This window comes from Mauremys mutica, chromosome 3, assembly GCF_020497125.1.
Source record: "Mauremys mutica isolate MM-2020 ecotype Southern chromosome 3, ASM2049712v1, whole genome shotgun sequence".
NCBI classification, from domain to species: Eukaryota; Metazoa; Chordata; order Testudines; family Geoemydidae; genus Mauremys; species Mauremys mutica.
The window spans coordinates 155,645,039-155,669,072 of record NC_059074.1 but is presented as its reverse complement, the minus strand read 5'-3'; the positions used below and the strand labels follow the sequence as shown (position 1 = coordinate 155,669,072).

The 24,034-nt window shown below is 46.0% G+C and overlaps 1 protein-coding gene across 1 annotated transcript in view; it reads left to right on the top strand.

Moving 5' to 3' along the window:
• The window catches only part of CAPN13 (calpain 13), a 61,392-nt gene extending 37,794 nt beyond the window's left edge, over nucleotides 1–23,598 (top strand). The window contains exons 10-22 of the mRNA XM_045010330.1: nucleotides 710–876; nucleotides 2,324–2,469; nucleotides 2,799–2,810; nucleotides 5,100–5,311; nucleotides 7,517–7,553; nucleotides 10,228–10,290; nucleotides 11,808–11,865; nucleotides 12,804–12,871; nucleotides 15,404–15,472; nucleotides 16,943–17,021; nucleotides 19,191–19,307; nucleotides 22,411–22,463; nucleotides 23,264–23,598. Of these exons, the coding sequence (XP_044866265.1) occupies nucleotides 710–876; nucleotides 2,324–2,469; nucleotides 2,799–2,810; nucleotides 5,100–5,311; nucleotides 7,517–7,553; nucleotides 10,228–10,290; nucleotides 11,808–11,865; nucleotides 12,804–12,871; nucleotides 15,404–15,472; nucleotides 16,943–17,021; nucleotides 19,191–19,307; nucleotides 22,411–22,463; nucleotides 23,264–23,290 (1,108 nt within the window). The 3' untranslated portion in view covers nucleotides 23,291–23,598. The remainder of the gene's footprint in view (nucleotides 1–709; nucleotides 877–2,323; nucleotides 2,470–2,798; nucleotides 2,811–5,099; nucleotides 5,312–7,516; nucleotides 7,554–10,227; nucleotides 10,291–11,807; nucleotides 11,866–12,803; nucleotides 12,872–15,403; nucleotides 15,473–16,942; nucleotides 17,022–19,190; nucleotides 19,308–22,410; nucleotides 22,464–23,263) is intronic.
• Nucleotides 23,599–24,034: the final 436 nt, after the last annotated feature.

Here is a 24,034-nt window from a genome sequence, read left to right as displayed (position 1 = left end):
CGGGCTTTCCTGACGGGTCTAGGCTTGTAGCTTTTCATGTGTCTGGTCAGGCAAAGGTACAGCTTTGCCACAGTTTTTACAGACTCCTTAGCCACCGGGAAGTCTCCCTCATTGCAGACTTGTGCGGCCAGGCTTAGAGGGTAGCAGAGCAGAGAGAGAGAGCAGCATGGATCTAGGCTACGGCTAGAGAGAGAGAGTGCAGATTGGGATGTAATTTGGATGGGGCCAGGATGGTGCTGGAGAGAGCAGTGTGAGGCCTGTGCTGGGGCACTGGAGAGTGCCATGTGGACATGGGCTGGAATACAGTATGGGTGGGGGCTGGCCTGGGGCACTGGAGAGTGGAGGGTGGTCCAGCGTCTTCCTTTCTGGAGACCAACCACTTCACAGCCAAGGCTTGCTTTTCTCACCATGGTAGGCCTGATTCTGGAGCTGAATGCGTACAGGTGGATCCCATTGACTTTAATGGGGTTCCACATAGGCACAAAGCTCTGCCCCCAAGGATCCAGTTGTAGGATCAGGGCTTTAAGTAGTACGAATGTGATCACTCTGAGACTTCACATCTTCCACAAGGCATTGTCACGATCAGCTGAAGCCTGTAACACCGCATTTGTGCCTTGGCTATAGCTCCACTTTCCCACACAGTGAGTGTAAGCGTTAGTATCCAACCGATGTATTAAACGGAAACATCAAACGTCTCGTTTTTTCCCAGGATGTCATGTCAAGCTTTCGCAGAGCAATTTTTCTCACTGTGTATTTGCAATAACACCCCATCGTTTCTGGACTTTGGAGATGAGCGTGGTACAAGGTGGTCCCTGGCCATGTATGTAAACCAATGGGCTCGAGGACTCACTGCAGGTGGAAGCAACTATCATAATGGTAATGAATGTCCCAATCTGATCTCCTACCCCATCCCCATTATCTCCCCTCCCCACCCCCCCACACACACTCACTCACTCTTTGTACTCTCTTAGATCAAAACTCACTGGTCCATTATATCGGGCCTGGCTGACCCAGGGCTAGGATGGGGCTGGAGAGTCTGAGCTGGCGAGAAGCCAGCCTGTTTTGCAAAGAAATAATATTACAGAACACATATACATGTAGAATTAATTGACTAGAATCCCAAAGCTCTGTTGCAGTAGGACAGTCCTTTGGGTAGATGAGGCCATCAGCATTGCTGCCTGTGCCCTGATCGTTCAGTTGTGTTGAGCTTCAGGGTTTTTTTGCTGTTGCACCTCTTATTCGGTTTTGTTATTTTAATCTATGAGAGCATCTTGTGATCAAGAAAGGGTTGCTTTTATCTTCAATGCTGTTCCATTATTTAGCAATAGACAGGCCTCAGTCTCCTAGTAACACTGTTTACAATTTGTCAACGTATTGTAAAGAACAGAATGAGATACTTTCACCACAATGTGAGACTGATAGGCATGGCTGTGTTAAGAGTCCATGTGCTTGTGGCTGTCAGATGGCTGGATGTACTCTATTGGCAGTGGGTAGGAGGAGACCACTTTCCATGGACGTATATTTTGCCATCAACCTTCTAGTATAGTTCGTGACTGAACATGCCGTAATGCAAAATACAACCACTCGTCAGCAAACCGTCATCTCTGAAGCCCAAACCAACACAATCAAGTGTTTGCCCCTGTGATTAAGTCTATCTTAAGAGAGAGCTCTCTTCTCAGTCTTGCGTGTCCATCTTGAAAATGCACATGCCAGCCCAGCTCTCTTTCCTCGAGGCCATTACTTATCACTAACCAAAACCTTGGCTCCATTGTCTGACTGGTCTCCAAAAGGCCTTTATCTTTAGATCTGCATCATTGCTACTGACACCCTATATTTTTCATGGTGAACAATAGCCCTCTGGGAAAAGGGGAGAATTTATTTGCACCTCCTCCTTTTCATGGTTGTGCAGCTATGACCTCTAAGCCACAATCCTCTCCTCCACTAGAGTATCCTTGTCTGCATGGGTTTTAATAGAAACTGCCCTTACTGGCTTGAGAACGGATGGGATTGTGGTTAAGGCCCTGGTTTTGAGACTGAGGTGATCTGGGTTAAATTTCTGACTCTGCCACGGCTTTGTTGGGTGACCACTGGCCAGTTACTTAGTGTCTCTGTGCCTCAGCTCATCATCTCTAAACTAGGGATAGTAACACTTCCTTCCTCCTGCACTTGGTCTTTGTCTGGTTCAGTTGTAAGCTCTTTGGAGCCGAGACCATCTCTTACTATGTGTATGTATAGCAGCTGGCACAATGGGGTCCTGATTTTGACAGGGGCCTTTGAATGCTATGTACTTCTACTACTACTACTACTAATCATTTCACAGCAGGTGCATTTTCAAGGAACCCCCAGTACTTTATCCAAGTGGAGGAGCCTGACCTGAAAAACTATAATGTGGTGGTGTCACTGATGCGAAAACCTGTCAATAATATGCCAGATGCACAAACATTGTTCACCGGCTTTTTGATCTTCAGGGTAAGCAGCATCCGCTGGTATGGGGGCAAGAATAACACTTTGGGTGGGGGGGGTTGTTTTTTGCCTCTGCATAAAGATTAAGGGCTGAACTCTGTCTTCAGAGACACATGATCAGCTGCCATTCAGTGGAGCTGGTGTGAGTGTGGCTGAGGGAAGAGGAGGTGATGAGAAGTGGGGGGACTTGCATGAACTGACAGCTTTGACATTAGATAACAGTACCAAGGAAATTTTTGTCTAATTAGGGGAGTTGGAATAGAGAACAGAGCTTTAGATCAGCTACATGCTTATTTTATATTTAAAATCTGCTTTTTCCCCTTTCTTCCCCTCAGGTTGAACCCGAGGTATGTGCATTTTCTTTTCTTTTTCTTTGATTGATGGGCAAACTTTTTGGCCTGAGGGCCACATTGGGGTTGCCAAATGGTATGGAGGGCCGGATAGGGAAGGCTGTGCCTCCCCAATAGGGTGACCAGACAGTGAGTGTGAAAAATCGGGATGGGGGTGGGGGGTAATAGGAGTCTATATAAGAAAAAGACCCAAAAATTGGGACTGTTCCTATAAAATCAGGACATCTGGTCACCCTACTCCCCAAACAGCCTAGTATAGTCTCCAGTGGACATTTGCCTATGGCTCAGATCTTATCAGAAATCTAGCTCAAGCATGAATGCTGGTACACCTCAGAATTCTGATACAATGTAGGTCTTTATAATGGGAAGCTCAAGAATTGAAGCGAGGTTGCTACAAGTCATTAGCAAGGGGCAGTAACAGAACTGTGTAAGGCTGTGTGTCTACACAGAAAGGTTTTACCAGTTATACTGGAATATAATCCCCCATCTGAACACTCTTATACCAGAATAAGTGTGTCTACATCAGGGTGTATACTGTTATAAGTATATTGATTTAGATTCACTCCTTATGTTATCCCGAAAAAGCTTTCCCACATAGACCGGGCCTAAGAAGTTTACATTGGCACTGGGTCTGACTATAGCATGTACTAACGTTCGCTCCCAGAACAAAGCAGCAATATCATTATTAATCTCTCGATACACTGTGGGACGAATCATATCACCACTCTGAAGCAGACTGGATGTTATGTGTTGGCAGTATAACAGAAGTGCTGTGCAGGGTATACCGGTATATAGACAGACATGGAGGGTTAATGTTGTGTGATAGAGCTGGGTAAATATCTAGGGTCGGATTCTGATGTCATACCAGTTTTACCTTAAGTAATGTAAATGGGAGTCACTTCCACTTTCCACCAGCAGGAATTCAGAATAAGACCCAGATGCCAAATGACACCTCCATCGATTTCAGCTTACTCCAACTGTGGATCTGTCCCCTAATGCCTTGCAGTCCAGACAGCTCCCATGTCCTCTATAACATGGCTTGTCTGGATGAGCACTCATTTCACAGCAAGCTGGGGTGTAAATCTACCTCACACTAGCCTGCCCCGTAACTAACTGTCCATGCGGACCATGGTATCACACACTGGACATTTCCTAGGCCTGGTCTACACTAAAAAGGGGGTTCGAATTAGGGTACGCAAATTCAGCTACGTGAATAGCGTAGCTGAATTCGAAGTACCCTAATTCGAACTACTCACCCGTCCAGACGCGGCGGGGTTGAACTCCGCGGTTCCCCCGTCGACTCCACCACCGCCGTTTGCAGTGGTGGAGTACCGGAGTCGACCGCGGCACTTCCGGAGTTCGAACTATCGCGTCTAGATCAGACGCGATAGTTCGAACTCCGAGAAGTCGAACTCAACGCGTCGACCCGGACGGTAAGTGTAGACTAGCCCCTAGTGCACATTCACCTACTCCCATTTCAAAGCAGGGTAGATCAAAGTGCACTAGGGAACTTTTAGTGTGTGGTAGTACGGTCCAGGCAGCTTGTTAGTGCACAGCAAGCCAGTGCTGTGTAGATTTACACACCAGCTTGTTGAGCTCTAACTGCTTGTCTAGACAAGCACACAGTCTTTCCCCCTCCCCCAAGATAGCAGATTTATACTATTTTCTCGCAAAGGCATGGCTCATAAATAACTGTGTCACACTGTATAGCCATTCTAAATGGAATTTATACACTCCAATGTATTTGAGGGAATTTGTTTAGTAAGGGGTTTTTATTACGCTATCTTTACATGTCATCATAGTAACAGCTGTTACATTATATTTATTGTTTCATCTCAGCAAAAGTATTGGAATAACCAAAGAAAGATCAGGCTACATTATTTTCCTATGAGAATTGATGCAAGGATGGCACTGCTGCTAAAGACGCTGTCTTCTGGATGAAATATTTAACCGGGGCTCTGAGCACTCATGTACATGACATACTCCAAGGAAATTTTCACAGGAATTAGGCTATTACCCCACTCTCTTGGCACATTTCAGATCAACTAACTACACTCCACCCACCTAAAAGTCTTCCAGCTCTTTTTCACTTCCCTAACTGCTGTGTAGCACTGCTGTGCATTATTAACTGCCATGTTCCACCCCAGAGAGGATTGCACTGCAGTGGTGAGTGAAATGATTCCCATATACGCAGGATTGAATATGAAAAGCTATTTCAGATCTTTGTGGATGAAAGGGGCTGTGGGAACAGAGGACTGCCATGGTACAATTAATCATTTCCTTCAGTTCCAGGGCCTGAGGGACAGATTGCCAGTTGCATTTTTCTCTCAGTATAAATCCAAAGTTCTGAAGTACGGTTTCAACGTGTCAACCCGAGATGTCACCAATTACTTTTACTTAAGCCCCGGGACCTATGTTGTTGTTCCAGCCACATCAGAAGAAGGCCAAGAGGCTGAATTCCTCCTACGAATCTTCCTGAGGTGCCAAGACTCCAATGAGTAAGATCATTATACATACTGTTTATATGTACCTTTTTCCAGCTTCCAGGGTTGTCTCTGAACATCTAAGACCAGGGCCATTAATGTGGTGTTTTATTTTAATGTTTTGTGGAAGCTTATTGCAAAGAGAGAGGTTAGTGACAAGGAGTGTATTGGCAGGGATGCTAGGGGTTTAGACTGGACACGCAGACGGGTACGCAGGAATTGCCATAGCTGAACAGAGGAAGGGTCTATTTAGGAGCATCTAGTCCAGTAATGATTCCAGAACAGAGTATCCCCTATAGAGCACCAAACGGAGCAATACTATGCTATACATGTTTGGGAGACTTCCTTCCAGCTTGGGATGGACACCTGCTCTAAGAAAGGAAGGCTGATGGCTTGTATTAGTAGTTCTTTAATATTTATATTGCTGTCGCACCAATAGGCCCCAGTCAGGATCAGATCCCTATTGCATTAGGTGTATGCAAAGACACCCAAGGAGTTTACAGTCCAAGTGCCTGATGTCTGTTCCATGTGGGCGGACTTGTTGCATAGATCCATTAATTTCAATGGACTCCACACAGATGTACGGTTCCACCCACAAGGATAAGATTGTAGGTTTTGGGACACAGGATATACATTTTTCCTAGTCAACATAAATGCAGATGTTTTCATAGAAATGGCTAGTCTTCATTAAAAAAAATCTAAGCCACAGCATTCACCCTTGACAAAATTTCCTTAGGTAATATTGCACAGTGGCATTGCCTTGGTATTTTCAATCTACTCTATAGTGGGGTTCCACGACTTTTGCATAGCATGGCCCATGGCTTAATTAAGGATATTGTCTTGTGGACACACGCCCTCTCATTTGTCATTGCAAAGCATCCCCAAGCAAGCTACAGCAATTGCTTCTTTCTGGAACAGCTAGCTTGACTTCACTGGGATTGTTCATGTGAGTAACTGCCCATCCCTGTGAATAAAGGAATCACAGTCTGGGCCAATGTGTTTTGAGCTTCTTCCAGTGAGCGGGATTCTGCCACTCTTACTCGGGTTCAGTAGTAACGTCCTCCACACACAGTCTCATTCAAATCCTGGGAGTACAGTAGTAATAGTACCTAGCTCTTATATATCACTTTCCAGCAGTAGCTCTCAAAGTGCTTCACAATCTTTATCCTTGCAACGTCCCTGCAAGGTAGGGCAGTGCTATTATCCCCATGTTACATGGGGGAACTAAGGCACAGGTAGGCTGAGTGACTTCCCCGCAGTCACACAGGAACTCTGTGGCAGAGCAGGAGGTTGCACCCAGGTCTGCTGGGTCCTTGACTAGTGCCCTAACCACTGGGTCATGCTTCCTCTAGCTGAGTAGTAAGTTACTACTCATGGACAGTAAGGGTAGCAGCTGGAAAAGTGGAGGAGCAGCTATCATCATTTGACCAGGTAGCTCACCCTAAGGGCCACTGGGACCCCAGTCTGGGAACTGCTGCCCTATAACAAGCACAGGGTTTCATAGGGAATGCTGCAAAGCCTGAGCTGAGCTTGTTCCTTCATCTAAGGCAAAACTGGAATGTTAGGAGTTGCAACTGTATTTGCCTCAGTAACATCCTGTGGCAGTGAGGTTCACCGGTTAATTTTATGTTGGCTATAAATGTGTTCTCTGTTTTAAATTTGCCTTTAAATGTCCTCAGGTATCCACTTGCCTTTTTATTAATGTTCATCTTGTATTCACGTGCTAAAGGAAAATTAGAGACATTTCATAATGTTACAGCTCAAGTTAAGGTAACCAGGAGCTTTTGCTCATGTAAAAGCTGACTGTGGATACAGACCCCCTAGTGCCTCCTGGTGGTGAAAGTGCTGCAAACTAGTCCTCCTGTTGCGCACACAGCCCTGGATTCTCCTCTTCCCTACAGTGGTGTAAATCAAGAGTGATTCCAGAGAAGTCAATGAAATTTGAAATAGTTTGAAACCAGTGTGAGCAGAGAATCAGGTCCACTGTGCTTACTAATGCATCAGGGATGATTAGACAGAGTTCAAAGGCCTGATTCTGAACCAAAACACCTGAAAAGTGTCAGCACAATCACAGGGTGATTGGGATTCATAAGCATTCTTAGAGTTCTCTCTCTCTCTCTCACACACACACACACACACACACACACCCTCTACCTACCTTCTGCAAATAAATGCTAGAAGGCTGTCTTTTTCTGATGTGACTCTTGTGGTGTTTTTTAGGGACCTGAAAAGCAGGCTCAGCCCAGTGATGCCAAAGGTAGGAACATGTGAAAAATGATTTAGATGCTGGAGATGTGTGAATCAACATTATGGATCTCCTGGCACCAGCCACTAACAAGTCTCTTTGCTGCAACCCTCCTCTCCCCACCCCACCCTGGCTGTTGTCTTCTCTTCTGCCACTTGCCTCATATCAGAAAATATCATATTGCCTCTATATAAATCCATGGGACACCCACATCTTGAATAATGTGTGCAGATGTGGTTGCCCCATCTTAAAACTGATATATTGGAATTGGATAAGGTTCAGCAAAGGGCCACAAAAATGATTAGGGCTATGGAACAGCTTCCATATGAGGAGAGATTAAAAAGACTGGGTCTTTTCAGCTTGGAAAAGAGACGACTAAGGGGGAATATGATAGAGGTCTATAAAATCATGACTGCGGAGGAGAAGGTAAATAAGGAAGTGTTATTTATTCCTTCTCATAACACAAGAACTAGGGATCACCAAATTCAATAATAGGCACCAGGTTTAAAACAAACAAAAGGAAGTATTTTTTCACACAATGCCCGGTCAATCTGTGGAACTCCTTGCCAGAGGATGTTGTGAAGACCAAAACTGTAACAGGGTTCAAAAAAGAATTAGATAAGTTAATAGAGGATAGATCCATCAATGGCTATTAGCCAGAATGGACAGGGATGATTTCCCTAGCCTCTGTTTGACAGAAGCTGGGAATGGGCGACAGGGTGACACTTTATGATTACCTGTTCTGTTCATTACCTCTGGGGCACCTGGCATTGGGCATTGTTGGAAGACAGGATACTGGGCTAGATGGACCCTTGGTCTGACCCAGTATGGCTGTTCTTATGTCTCTGGGCACAGCTCTGCCACCTACGTACTGAGCTATGAGAGGGAGTACTCACAGAATAAGTAACCTGTCTATGTGAGGGACAGTTTCAGAAATAGGCCCTTAATCTTTAATTTGCATTTTTCAGATGCATTGTCATCAAGTAAATCGCTGTCAGCAGTAGAGCTGAGTTAAATTTTAGGGTCTCCTGAAACTATTTGTGAATTCCAATCAAATTCAATAACTAGTTTTGACCAACAAAGGGGAGGGAAGATTGAAAACGTTGAAATGGTGTAGCTTTCCATTTTGAAATGACGATTCATTTTGAAATGTAGCTAGATTTAACTTTTGTAAAAAAAAAAAAAGGTAAAAATCACATGAAAAGTAAATGTAACCTGTCATAGAAACCAAATTTTTGTGTTTTCATTTTAGTGAGAAAAAACAAAATATTTCCACAACAATTTTTCATCTGCTTCATTTTAGTTGGGCCACCAAACTCAATAATCACTCATTCGCTCCACTCTAGACATTAGCACTATCACATTCCCCAGTATGGCATCCTCTCCCCTTTCCACACAGGGATTCGTCCATCTAATATAAGGCAGGGATCTGTGGAAAGCTGATTGTCAGACTGGGTGACACAATTGGTCTTTGCAAGAGTCTAGGCCTGATTCTGAATTCTCTGGTTTGTACTAGTGTAACCACATAGAAGTCAATGGAATTACACTTCTTAAACTAGCAGGAGCTCAGAATCAGGCCTAGATAATTACAGCCCAAGCACAGTAGAATTGTCAGTCCAGCTGCAGAATTCTCTCTTTGTGAGCTATGACTCACCCATCCTGGTGCATTCAACAGTACAGTCCTCTAGTACTTTGGACATTGGGTTGCACCTGATTCTGCTTTCTCACAGTAATGTAAACCAGGGGTGACTTCTTTGAAGTTAATGGTGTAAGTGAGAGACTCAAGCCCTTTCTTAGTCATTAATTTTCCAGTCAGCTATTAAGCCCTGTTATGGAGAGAGAAACCTATTGTTTAGTCTATTATCCAGTTACACTAACAAACTTTCAATTTCCTTAAATAATGTCACTAACCAACAACCTATATTTTGCCATATGTAAGTACAGTGCCCAGTCCTGCAAACTTCACATGGGTAGGTGGCCCTTAGTAATCCCATTGGAGTCAGAGGCTACATGTGTGTTAGGATTAGGCCCTAAAGTATTAATTCACTGCTGTCTAGGCAATCTTCCTCTTCTCAGGCAGCTCCCATCACTTCTCCCCTCCTCTTCTTGAATTTCTGCACTGGCTTCCCGTTTCTTCCACTTCCAAAGCTGTCCACAACTCTTTCCCTGCCTATGGGCCATCTCTTCACATGGTCTAAAATGGCAAGGAGCCATTGGCTTCAATATAGTGACATCAGTTTGCATCAGGTGACAAACTAGCCCTGATTTCCTCCCATTTCCTGTATTCCACCTAAAATTCTCTACACCAGACTCCTCCATTTACTTACTTTTTTGGCTTCACGTGGTTCCCTATGCTGAGAACATCCTCCCACTTAAGAGAGGCCAAGCTCACCCCCTCTTCAAATCCTTTCTGAATCTCCCTTCTTCTTCCCCCCCCCCCCCCAAATCCCTCATTCTACAAAGTTATAACATCCACACACCACTTCCTGCCTGATCACTATTGTATCACTTCTTGCCTTTAGGCTGCCGGGTCTCTGAGGCAGCACTGTATGCTTTGTTGTATATACCTTGTCCATTCTGAAGTGCTGCATGCAGCTACAGAGCTATGTGAATAATACGGTTCTGGCTCTGGCTCCCATGGCTTTTGTCACTAATTTGCATATGTTCATGTTTTGCTGTGATCCAGAACATACCCAAGCAGAGTCAAGACAACTCCTCTGAAAACGTCTTCCTCAGATATGCTACACAGGTACCCTGAATACAGTCGATTACTGAAAAAATACAAAGACAGGTGGAGTTGTAAAAGAAAAATCTCCTGTCTTGCTATCAATCCATGTAGAAAAATGTCTTTGGAAATGTGGGCCTATCATTCTTTAAGTGGATACTTTCAAAACAGCATTGATCTGGCTGCCACAATCCACAGAAAAGTGGGAGAGAGAGCTGGAATAGAATGGACGGCTCACTATATTAGGGGATGATTGTTTGGGGTTTATTTAAACAAGCAATTAGAAATAATCCTTGGATATTTTTTCCCTCTGATCAGAACTGTTTCCAGTTTGCACTTGCTGCATTTGGAAAGCAGACATCAGTCAGCATTTGAGTAATTGATTCCAGCTTTCTCTGAGCCAAGCTGTGTGTGTTCACAGGAGATGCTCTTAATGGTTTAATAAACTGTTATAAAAGAACTCCTTGACTTAGTCAAGAGAAAAATCACTGCCAAAAGCCTTTACACAATAGACCTCTCACAGTTAATAGTTATATCAATGCATAAAGGTGAAAAATGACACAGTCTGTCACCCAGAATGCCCTGGAGGGCCTGGGGGAGGGGCAGGGCAGGAAGGTTTTACATGACTCATGAGTTGGGCAGCTGAGAGCTACAGCATCAATGTAGAGCAGGAGACAAGGAGCCTGATTCTCACTAGCTTGCACCAGTGCAAAAATGTACAGTAGTGTAAATGCAGTGTATCAGCTCTTATGCCTTGTGGCCAGAAAAGTGTGCATGTGTGGGAGGGGGGTGGGGGGTACTACTGTACTCCTGCATCAGCTTATCTCTGGCAATAACCCCTGAAGATTGCTGACAGCTGGCACAAGATAAAGCAGACTTCAGGCTGCTCTAACTTATTCCAGGAACCTTACCGGTGCCCAGCCACTCCAGGGACATGGGGGGCTAAACAGTGCCTTTCCCCCACTCTCCTCCAGGCCTTCAGACTTATGCTGAGCACAGATCAGCCAATACAGAGACACTGACCCTTTGGCTCTAGGAATCAGCTACTCCTTTAGACGGCCCAGCTTCTCCTTAACAAATAATCCACAGTTAAAATAAAAATAGGCAGGCAGGCAGGATGGTCATGTAGCTAAACCATAGGCTAGGGAGTCAGGCGACCTGAGTTCCATTCCTAGCTCAAGCACTGTCTCCTTGTGGGACCTTAACATCTCTCAGGCTTGGGTTTCCCTAAGAGAGTCGTCCATCTGTACAACACTGGGGCTGATAATACTGCTCTGCCGCATAGCAATGATGGGAATGCTTATAAAGCACTTCAAGACCCTTTCATGGACAGTACAAATTATTGTTCTAAAAAGAAAGGGTGGGTCAGAGACTCAGGTGGTCTGATTCTGAGCTCACACCAGATTTGCAGCTGTGTAACTCGACTGCCATTAGTGGATTTCCTCCGGATTCGCAATGGTGTAAGCAAGTGAAGAATATGGAAAGGGGTGAGGGTAAGGAAGCTTTGTGCTTATAAACTCATGTGCTTTGTTCTGCATTAGGGTTCAGCCATCAATGCCTCACAGCTGCAAAGGCTCCTCAATGAAGTGTTCCTGAAAGGTAAAGCTCTTTATGATCCAGTTAATGGTGTTGTCCTACCCTGGATCTAGTGTGAACTAGATGGAGCCGTAGATCTAACCAACCCTAATGGTCCTAGGAAAATGCTCAGTAGGATTGGTAGACCTCTGACGAATTGAAAAAGCCTCTCTGGGATTCCCTTTATGCTTAATTTTTATTAAAAAATAATGTTCACATATAGGAAGATGTGAAACCGCCCAGCTCCAATCCAGGTCAGCACTTAGCCTTGCCTAGCACATTGAGCATACAGGACAGCAGAGAGGCTGCTGCAAGTCACGCTGCTGAACTTTGGCACGCCCCTGCGCCTCTAAGTGCTCTCTCTGGGACCAGCAGCACCTTTGTTTTTCCAGTCCTGGGTCCCCACACAGCCCTGACCTGCGGAGTGCCCTGCTGGTCCAAGCCTAGAGCACCACACAGCTCTGCTTAGGCCGCACATTTGCTTTTTTATGGGATCCAGTCACAGGTCCTCTCCAACTGGACATGCAGCACCCCCTTTATCCCAGTCCTTACCTCTCTCACAGCTCTGCCAGGTCAGCTCAATGCCCACCTGCAACACTCCCTGGTGGAAATCTAGTCCTGGCCTTCCTCACTCCCCTATCTCTCAAATATTGGGTGCAGCATGTGACAGAGACCGAAAAGGAGGGGGGTCAAACAACAGTAGAGGAGAGAGATCACCACATTTGTATGGGACCTATTTACCTTTGGGTTGCTGCTGAATGACATCCCTCAGAAGGGGTCCATTTGGAGAAGTGTCTCTCACACACACTCCTCTCTCCCTCCCTCTAGTGATATGGACCACTCGGGGCTTGATTAAGATCCACCTCCCAACAGTGACCTGGTTGGGGTCCTGGAGGTAGAGACCTAACCCAGGGCACCTTTTGTTCTTTGTCTGATCACTTTTGTTTTATCAATTCTTATAGATCGGCTGGCCAGCCCGGGCGGAGGATTCTGCTTCGAGTCATGCAGAGGCATTTTAGCTCTGATGGATGTATCCTTTCAGCAAAGGCACTAAACTCCCCCCCGCCCCGGTGCAGCCCATCCTTTCCTTCAGTTATGGCTCAGCTGAGCTTCCTCCTGGGACAACCAGCAAATAAATATTGGCCACACGCATCAAATAATTTTCCTACAATGTATGCAGGGCTTTGCCATGCATACTCCCTCGAGGGGTGGAATCTGCTGTCAGGAGCTCACTGGGTGCTATAGGCCCTTCCTTAGTTACTTTAAAACCTATTCCGTTAATTACATTGTCCTCTTCTTCTGAACTCTCCATGCACTGTGGTTAACAAGCCTTGGCCCCAGTCCTGGACATTGCACAGCTTCCAGAGGACGATGCTGGATTTCAGTAAGATCCACTGGATAGCTCAACCTAACACATCCTTCCTCTAAGGCTGCCAACCTTGGCTTGCCTGTGAACTGGAACTCCAAGCCCGCTGCTCAGGGGTGGCTCTAGGTATTTTGTGGCCCCAAGCACAGCAGGCAGGCTGCCTTCGGCGGCTTGCCTGCGGGAGGTCCCCAGTCCCGCGAATTCGGCGGCAGCCTGCGGGAGGTCTGCTGAAGCCGCGGGACCAGCGGACCTTCCGCAGGCATGCCGCCGAAGGCAACCTGCCTGCCGCCCCCGGGTGGCGACCGGCAAAGTGCCCCCCGTGGCTTGCCGCCCTAGGCACGCGCTTGGCACGCTGATGCCTGGAGCCGCCCCTGCCGCCGCTCTAGATTTATGTCAAGAACAATGAAGCTATGATTGCCTTTCCCCTGACATCAGCCAGGGCAGGAGAGCCAGCAGCAGTGTGTCACTGCTGAATCACAGGCGAAAGCCTGGCAAACTATTCATCCTTTGGTGTGTACCTCTTCTAGTTAGATGGATGGCATAGTCCTCCAACTGTTAACAAGACAACACTGGAAATGCATTGCTGGCCATTGTAAAACAAGAGTGCTCCTTGATGAAAACATAAATTCTCCCCGCTGCATGCTCTCGTGCTGTCTTTTTGTTCCGGGCCTTGGAATAACTCTGAGATAGTGCCAGACCGTTACAGATTGCAGCAAATGAATAAAAATGACCAGCAGCCAGTTGCCTTCTTTCCAGCTTCCCTGTTACTGCACCCTCTTGCCGTCTAAACAGGTCCGGAACGCAGGACACATGGAGGGTGCTGACACAGCCACTTTTCCCACCCACCCCCATTCCATTTTTACTGAAGATGATTTTTTCTCATTCACTACATTGGTACCCACCCCCTAGACAGTGTGACCTATACTGGCCTTTAAAGACCGGAGCAGCCTCTTTCAGCCAAGTTTGAGGGCAGCACCACCCACTTACTCTTATTTCACTGTAAGGGGCTTTGCTTTCTCAGGGCTGTGGCAGGCACAGCCATGGTGCTGTGAGAGAGGCAGGGGCCAGAGGCAGCCTCACCTGCAGAGAACAGAGCACTGTGGGAGGACACGCAGGGTCAGATATTACACCTCCTTCAGGGTGATGCTGTGTGTGTAACCCCCACATCTTCTGGGTGTGGTGTTCTGTCCCAGCTCGTGGCACCAAGAGAGGTCTACTCCACAGCCTTAGCTAACAGCCAGCTGGCTTTTAGCTCATGCAGTAGAGGCTCAGGCACTAAGCTCCAGCGGTCCCAGGTTTGAGCCCGCCTGCCGATGACGGGGGCGGGGAGGGCTGTCAGCATTACATCTAAATGCCTTGTGCCAGTGTAGGAGCAGGGTGCAACAGAAAGTAGATCTTGGGGGCTATCTAATACCACTCATGGGGCTATGACTACTCTACACCTTATACTGAGGAGGCTCTATCTTCCCCTCCCATCTCAAGCCTGTTCACCACCCCCAATACATTCAGAGAAGAGATAGGGAGGCGTACCCGAGTTAGCAGGGGTAACAATAGCTAGATTAAAGTTAACAGTGTAGCTGTGGCAGCATAGGCTCGCCACCTAAGTACCTACATGCGCAGTTAGCCCACCCTCAAGCCCATGCCACCGCATCTACTGTTATCAGTGCTGGCTACATTAAAGCCATCCCAGATGTGCCTACCTGTGCTACAGTCAAGTTCAGTGCAGTTTAGCCATACCCAGAATCTAGCTACAGGTAATGCCTGTGGGCCTCAAGCAAGGGGATTGGGTGGTGGGGGCTAGACCACAGCATCTTTTACTCCTTCCCAAAGGTGGCTGCATTGCCATAGGGCCATGCATACGCTGGAGTTATAGCCTCATGATCCCTTGCTGCGAAAGGCACTATATAACTTTGCTGCTTAATGGCCTTTAGTTTGTCACATTTATTTTGTGCAGTCTATAGCTCCTCCCACCCCTGCGCAGAGCAAGGAAAACCTTAGCCTTCCCCAGCTTAAAGCCTGACGTTCCAACCTTCATGGCCGCAGGATACCTTTAGCAGGGCCCATGGTGTGCGTGAGGGGGGGGGCCTTCCTGCATCTACTTTTCGGTGAGGCAAGCCCTGGCCTAACTGGCATCCTGCCCCTAGGAAACCCAAGATTAGTGGCCACTAAACATTTAAGCCTTAACCACACATGCAGCTCAAGTCTAATGGAAGACTCTCCCTGCAAGAATTTAAGCACCTCTGGAAACTCCTTGCTAAGTACAAGGTACATGTGAGCTGTCAGGAACCCATTTTCTCAGCTAGTGCTGCATTTTTAATCAAGGGGATGCAGACACTATGAAATTAAAATAGTGCGGGGTGGAAAGACCGCAACAAAGGCACTGACGCTTAGTAGATAAAGCACCTGGCTTATCATTCAAAAGTAGGGAGCTCAAATATTGGATTGAGAGGCCCCCGTCAAATGTTCTGACTGGTAAGAACAGCTCTGGCAAGGATTAAGTGCTCTGACCTTACGACAGATCCTAAGGAGTAGGTTAGAGAAGCTGTTAGGTCCCAGTCCTGCACTTACATACATAGGAATAATCCCACAGGTCAATGGGACTGTGGTTGCTCATATGCAGTAGCAAGATGGTGAGTATCCCTGGAGAGTACAAGCACTTAGACTGGATTACCTGTTTGTCGTCCTATTATCCACCCTATGTTTCTGTGAAAGGCTATTGCCCTATTTCATGGCAGCCAGGCACATTGCACAGGATAATACAATCCATGGAAAGGCCATGCTCCCCAGCCAATACAGACTTTGCTTGTCCGTTACCTTTTCTAAACGATGCAAATACTGTAACAGGGCTCCTTCTCCCCCTCCCACACTTCCTTTAAGAGACTCTAGGACAGAGAAAGGGACCCCAGAATTAGGAAAGACATTCTGGTACAGTCAATGTTCCTTGGTTTCACTTGTTAGATCTGTGTGGGCTATCCTGAACAACTGTTCTCCATGCTGGCTATTTATAGCCTACCACCATTTGGTGTGGTTAGTATCTCGCAGGATAGTTTTTGGCCAAGCTAAACCTACTAGGCCAGATCCTAATCTGTTGTATAAGTGGGCATAGCCCTATTCAAGTCAACAGAGCTGAGTACATAGCCTATTGTATTTAGAATATGGAGTCTATAGAAGGATGCCACCTCACCTAGTGCCACAGAAATTAGTTCTGCAACTATTCTTTCAGTTGAGTCATTATTGATGGGCTCTTTGTGTTGGTACAGTCATGGAGATACAAGCTTTGGTCTGAACAAGTAAAACAGTGCAGGGGATATACACAAAAGGTCACAACTCTATAACCATTCAGACATGTTTACCCTGCAGTTCCACAACAATGCCGTCGTTGGCAGGGGGATATCCCAAGGTGATCAGTGCTCCCCTCTGTCTTCTTTCTCCCCTTGTCTCAGTGCACTAGGCCAGGCCAATGCTCTGAAGGAGCATAACATCAATCCCTCACTGCCCCCATCAGTAAGCCCCCTCAGTCCAGGAGAAGGATCACCCAGCTGTTCTTTCTGGAAAGTTGTCTGTCTTATTCTAGTCCCCCTCTCAGATGTTGCACTGAGTTTCCACTAAGCTAATTCATTAAGGAGAAAGTGAAATGCATTGGCAAGAGGCCAACATGCTAGGTCATAGCACAAGTTTGGGCCACTGACGTTGGCTTAAAAGTAAGAAGCTGAATTCTTTCAAAATGGTTTCCAGGACATTTTCAGGAGGGTAGAGGGAACCGGTTCTGGATTCCTGGATGTCTCCGATTTGAAGAATGCAGTACAGAGAGCAGGTATGTTCAGCTGTGCTATGAGGAGAGTGGTGGAAAGATGAGGGCGGAGGGATTGTATGGAAGATCTAGTGAGCTCCTGCTCCTATCCGCAAGTCATGCATCTCACAAGGACAAAGCGATCACTATCCATTCCCCGTGTAACCAAGCCAAAGAGAATGTCTGAGGAAGAAGCCATTTCCCCAGCTGAGTGGTCCTGCGGCACAGGCATGGAGTGGAGCATTATTGAGCTGGTGCTGATGACGGATATTTGCCAAGTGGTGGGAAGGCCAATAAGGCTCAGCAAAGAGGCCAACGAACGAGTTAATTTCCATCTCACTCCCTGAGGTGCTCTCTCTTGGTCAGGGATGAAGCACCTGGTAGGGGAAAGGAGCAAGGAAGTTTTAACAGCCACTAGTTCATTCAGTCTCTCTCCAGGGCTGTGACTGGTTGTACAGGAGAAAGCTGCGTTGAAAGACCTTTTATTTAGTTTGCACTGACCTCTGTTGGCTAGACTAGTGCTGCAATTTTAAGCAAGCAATCCAGTTTCTGTTGCATGATTGAATTTGTTTAGTTATATCTGGTTACGTTTTGTATATGCGATAGGATATCCCAGAGGAAGCGCCTGTCCAACAAATCTGCATTAGAGATCTTCCATTTAGCTAAATGGCTTTTTAAGTTGCATTTGCCAGTAGAATATAAATTTTTCCCCTAAGGGGAACTCTAGGCAAAACGTAATCAACGGAAGCCACAAAGTTGGTGGATTTTTTTCAGGAGGAAGATATAACATGGCCTGTACAGACTGAAATTCCTGATGCATCATCATGGTGTAGCAAGCAACTCTGAGTTCAGGGATCTGAAATGTATCGCTATTGTAATAAAGGCACGACAGGATAAAATACAGAGGAAGATTGCACACATGCAGATACTGAAGGGATAAACAGGGAATATTAAAAAATGGCAAATTCAGCACATTGTACCCTCTAAGCAGTTTTTGAAGGGGAGACACACCCACACCAACCCACTCACCCCAGCACCTTGCTTCTCCCACACCATACAGCACAGGCCAGATTCTTCTCCCCAAGAGACTGCCTCCCTCGCCCCCTGCATGGATTTTTTTCTTACCTGGGGGGGAAGAAGGGGAAGAGGAAGGAGAATAATCAGACCCAGCAATAGCATACAACAGCCTAATTAACCCCAAGAATGCTGCTAAATATAGGCCCCAATTAAGCATGTAGTGAAACATTTTACTGGAGTCCATCACTATTCAGCAAAGCAGGAGCTTAGCCTTAATTGAGGCCTTAATGTTTAGAAGGATAATAAGCCAGATCCTCAGCTGGTGTAAATCCGCACAGCTCCACGCTTCAGTGCTCTTCTACACCAGATGAGGAACTGGTCCCAGCTCTTCATAAGCATCAACCTAATGAAGTGCTTGGGATGCTCAGTGATGTAATGGAATAATTTCCATCCAGTTAAAATGAAAAGCCACTCTCTTAAAGCTTTAACAAACCCAGCCAAAGGGATCTGAGCACAAGGGTAAAGAAAGGACAGAGGGTAGGGAGTAAGGGAAGACAACCTCTCTAGGGCCAACAAGTGAATACACTCATGCTTGCCTTTGCAACTAAAAGGTAAGGGTATTTTTGAAGGATGGGGAGACATTGACAGAGATGGATTTCAGGGGCAAGGACATGCCATACCCCAGGACTGCCCACACCAAACTCCTGACCACTTACCAGTTTAAGATGGGATGGTGGGATCCTTAGACGGTGCCTAGATGTCTTGAAGGCAGATTTCAACAAGTCTGGGCTCAAGGAGATCTGGAGCGTAGCCAGGTCCTATGCATTTAAGGCTTTAGTCAGTGCACTTTTTACATGTCCACTGCCTGCGATGGATTAACAAAGGGGAATGGGATTAGTTGCTTTACTGCTGTGATTCTTGCTCACATATACAAAGTGAACGCGATCTCCAGACTTGAGGCTGGGAAAGAATTTTGACTGGATTTTATTTGTGAGGGCCCTCAAGGAGGGAGTTACCATCTTAGGGGACATTAAGCAGGGATGGGGGGGTCTCTTGGTGGGTGTATAAACTGGGCATATGTAACCGCCTTAGTTCCCCGCCATTTCAGAGGATGGCTGGACCTTGCTTCTTCCTGTTGCTAGCATGTTCGCTGCTCTTTCTGACTCTTGCTCATAGGCCTGGCTGTCGATGACCAGCTCCTCCATCTGACAGCTCTGAGGTACAGCGATTCCTCCATGAGAATCTGTTTCCCCGATTTTGTGTGCTGCATGATCCGTCTCGAAACCATGGCAAGTAAGTCATGCTCCTGGCTAGCTAGAGTCCTGTGGGGGTCTCAGAACATGGAAAAGATGGGCTTACACTGCATCAATCACATATCACAATATCCTTAGAACTACAGGCTGCCTGCCTATCAGCGTAGGGAACTCATTGTCCTTGCTGGAGATGCTGAGAACCAGGGAAAGATGCCTATCTATAGGAAATAGTTTGGAAAGACTGCACCTGCTACAATGCAGGAGCTGGGCTAGGTCAGTGTCCCTCTGCCTTTTGGGGACTTGACACTAATTTACCAGACGCAGGGCCAGATTCACCCATGGGGGCAGCTATCCTTTAATGGGAGATTCAATGGCGAGAGAGAGCAACTGGCAGGATTGCTGTGGATGACGCCCTTTGAAGACACTGCCAGAAGAGAACAGGTTTTCCAAGCATGGCTACATCAGAGCCCCATCAGCCCAAGAGATGTTCTGATTCAGTGCATTTCTTAGCTGATCTGGCCCCATCCCTGTGTGTGCTGCCCTAGCGGACTCTGGGCCCATAGTGGCATGGAGGTAGTGTGCAACACGCACTGCTGTCCCCTTCTCCCCCCCCACTGGACTTTCCATTGCTGGAGGCATGGGGCCTGGGTTCTGGGGGAAGGGATAGCTCAGTGGTTTGAGCATTGGCCTGCTAAATCCAGGTTTGAGAGTTCAATCCTTCAGGGGGCCATTTAGGGATCTGGGACCAAAAAAAAAAAGGAAGGATTGGTCCTGCTTTGAGCAGGGGGTTGGACTAGATGACCTCCTGAGGTCCCTTCCAACTCTGAGATTCTGTGATTCTAAGACATGAAATAAATTGGGCCTTAAAACTTTGACTGTCTTAGGCAGCAACTGCCACCTTTAATCAGTGTTGTGCATTCTAGCCTGCAACAGAACTTGGGGTAGAGGGGTTTGGAGAAATTCAAGCTCTGTTGAGTAGAGGAGCACATACAACTGCATCAGGGGATGGGGCACTCATGACTAGCAAAAGAGGCTTATCATTAAGGTTAGGAGGAGGAGCCCTGATTAACAGTCACAAGCCTGAATTGCAGCTTCTAGAGACCTATTCTACTGGAGAATATGAGCAGTCCTCATTGACTCCCATGGGAGTTATTTGAAGCCTCTCACAGGACAGTTGATATCCTGGGTCCAAATCCTCAAGGGTTTTTAGGCACCTCATACCTATTGAGTTCAATGGGTCTTAGCCATCTATATACCTTGGAGGATCTGGGCTCTGGTGACATGAAACAGTCATTCAAAACCCAGTGATACCTTATAATGCTTTCAGGCACTAGTTCAAGGCTGGGTAGCAGAGTCAGCTCAGAGTTTGAGAATCTCCAATTTTAACTCTTAATGAAAAAACATATGCAATAGAACAACAATGTTAGAAGCTCGACATTTCAAAGATGATTAACATCCTTCAGTGTGGATGGAATTTCTTCTGGCTACAAATGTGTCCATTTTTGCATCTTTTTAAAAAAATGAGTGGTTTGATAAAAGCCCCTTTGCACAGTAAGTGCTGGTAGAAAGACCCTTAAATCCATTTTGAAAGGAATTGCTGTAAGTTCCACTGGTGTCTCTAACAAGCACCTAAAAATGCCCTCGGGTCTTTCAATTATTGTTTTCCAGAAAGTTTAATACAATATATTTTTTTCAAACATTTCAAATCTGTGAACACGGCTTTTTCAGGCGAGGATAACTGAGCCAAATGGGAATAAGAGACAGTCCACCTTCATGGTGGAAATACAGAAGGGAAGATAAAATTTGCCCCCATTAAATTGTTGCTCATATTCTTAAAATAACCAGAGTGATGCAACCTAAACAAGAAGCAGCTTCTACTTTCAAGCCATATTTAAATGGGGATAAAGAAGTCACCAGTGACTCATTTTTGCCTAAAGTAGGAAACACTAGTGCTGCACATTGTTCCTAGGAAGACACCTAGATCTGATCTACATTGATACAATCATGTCAGGAAACCAGGTTACAGTATGGTTGAACCCTTAACCTACCCCAGGTGTTGTGACCTGATGCACTGAGTCACAGCGCTGCTCAGGTTTGGCCCAGCTCTCTCTCTGTCATGATGACAGGGGACTGGGCTGGCCAAAATTTGTGTGATCAATGCTGCAAGCGTGGAGGAGCCAACCTCAGCCAGCCCCCCCTGGGCAGGAGCCCACACTCTGGTATATGCAGTGTACTTCTTTAGTACTTTTTACATTCATGCATATTATATATTGTGGCTAAGAAATATTTAGTAAGCCATATGCTTTTGATACTAAAGCTATTTACTGAGTAACAATAGGCCATCAAAGTTTACAGATGAATCCTGGGCCCAAAAAAGGTTGAGAGCCGCTGGACTAGATGACCTTTTGTGGTCCTTTCTAGCCCTACGTTTCTATGATTCTGGATCTTCCAACCAGCCTTGAGCTTTTTTGTTTTTGTTTTTTTTGGGGGGGTGGAGAGGGGGTCAAAAGATGTTTTGATTACAGTTGGGCAGGAATTAGACCTGTCATAGGAAATACCAGGATTTTAAAGTTTGTTTTCATTTTGAATCTGAACAAAGTGGCAATTAAAAAAAAAAAAGGTTCCAGTCAACATTTTCCTACAGCCAAACCTTTTGTTGGACAATTTTTTACCACCTTTAGTTTTGACAACTACATGAATCGAGACAGCACCTGCAGTTACTAGTTGATAAGTGTGCAGAACTTAATGATTACGTGAGTTGCTTCTGAGAATACTGTGATCACCAGGTGCCAGTGGATGTTGGGGGCGGGGGGGAATTTCCCTCCCACCCCATTGTGAGATATATTATGTATGTGTCATACTTAGGATGACCAGAGAGCAAGTGTGAAAAATCAGCACAGGAGGTGCGGGGGTGGGGGCGATAGGCACCTATATAAGACAGCCCTGAATATTGGGACTGTCCCTGTAAAACTGGGACATCTGGTCTCCCTGTGAATCTTCAGGCATCAGCCAGTGAAGGAAACAGAATACTGGACTAGATGAAACTGGGCTGTTCCAGAATGGAAACAACTTTGTTCTTATATGTTACAAGCTCCTCCCACCTCTTCCTATTGAAGTGAAGCAGCTGTCTTTGTTCTCCCTAGGTGTATTTCGCAATTTATCAAAGGATGGAAAGATTTGCTTCACTGCAACAGAGGTGAGGAGCCCTCATTGTGTTTGTGCCCTTTGCTGCCTTCATAGATTCTTGTTCTCCTCCTCAGATCCAAAGTGGAATCATTACTAGTGCCTTCTTCGCTGAATCACTTTCGGAAAAGTTAGCACAAGGGGTGTTGGAGATCTTCTTACATAGGGTAACTGTGCATTAAGGGTGAAATCCTGGCCCCACTGAAAGTCAATGGCAAAACTGCCATTAACTTCAACGGGGCCAGGATTTCACTCTAAGGATGTCTCTTACGCTTACACTGCAGTCATAGGTGTGGCTGCAGAATGTAGACACGTGAGCTATCTTTGATCTAGCTAGCTTGGGTACCAATAATAGTGAAGCCACAGAAGCATGGTCTAGAAGTACATATTTGGGGCTCTGGGCAGGCTAGTACAGTCCCTGCTGAAGTCCGTGTGGCCACAGCTTTGCTGCAATTGGTACCTAAGCTAGCTAGGTCTATATGCTGCAGTCAGAAGTGTGACTGAGATGCTGACATACCCTAGATTAAAGCAGACACAAGACTAAGTGGCAACTCCCTCCTTTCTGACACCTCTGATCTTCCTGGAGTACAAAGAACATAGCCCCATTAACTTAAAAGAGTAACATTAGGAAAGTATTTAGTGCAATTTAGCAGCTGGCAACAAGGAAAATGCACCAGCATTATGTCACCGGCCTCCTCCCCATGGACCACAGCATGAGAATTGCTGTGCTCCAGTATTTACATTCTAAATTATTATGCATCTGCTACTTAGATTTCCTGTAACTATCTAAATGCATTTTCTTCATTCTCCCAGTGGATGACTTTTACCATGTACTGCTAAGGCAGCGATATGGCTCTACGTTGCTGGTAAGGAGTCACCTCAATCCTGTACAAACAGAGGAGAAGAGTTCCTAGCATGCCATGACACACCTGTGCTCTAATGCACTGTCGAACAACCGCAACCACCTACCCTGGGAGACAGTGTGCTGTGATCATAGGTAACAGAGATGAAACAGGAGGCAGTCTGGGCTGATGCTTAGAGAAAAGGGGACTAGGAAGCAGCAGAAGGCTCCTGAGTTCTTGTTGCCACTGAGCCACTGACTTGTTGTATGACTTTGGGCAAAGAGACTTGATTTCCTTATCAACCCAGCTAGAAAGTTGAGCTTTAAAAAAAAAAAAAAAAAAAGGCAGGAATTTTGCTGAAACACAGAAGCTGCATCTGATGTGAGCCTTCCTCGGGGAACAGAATTATAACCAAAAAAAAAAAATCTGATATTTAAAAAGAAGCTGTGATGGAATTCCTTCTGCCTCTCTCTGTTATTGACACAGTGCACTTAAAAGTGAACACAGTACATTGAGCACAGAGGACTCAGAACTATGACTGACGGGGTCTTAGCTTGTCCTGTTATGTTCAGCAGAACCACACCGCTTCCCCACAATCACAGAAGAGGGGGGTGGATTTGCTCCAAGTTATTACCTGTACTGTTAGTTTTGCATGTACCAACCCTGTGTCTGCCCTTTCAGGTGAGCACTTCTGTACAAAATCAACTCAAATTTGTATGTGTAGAGTGTGCATTTGCCTGCA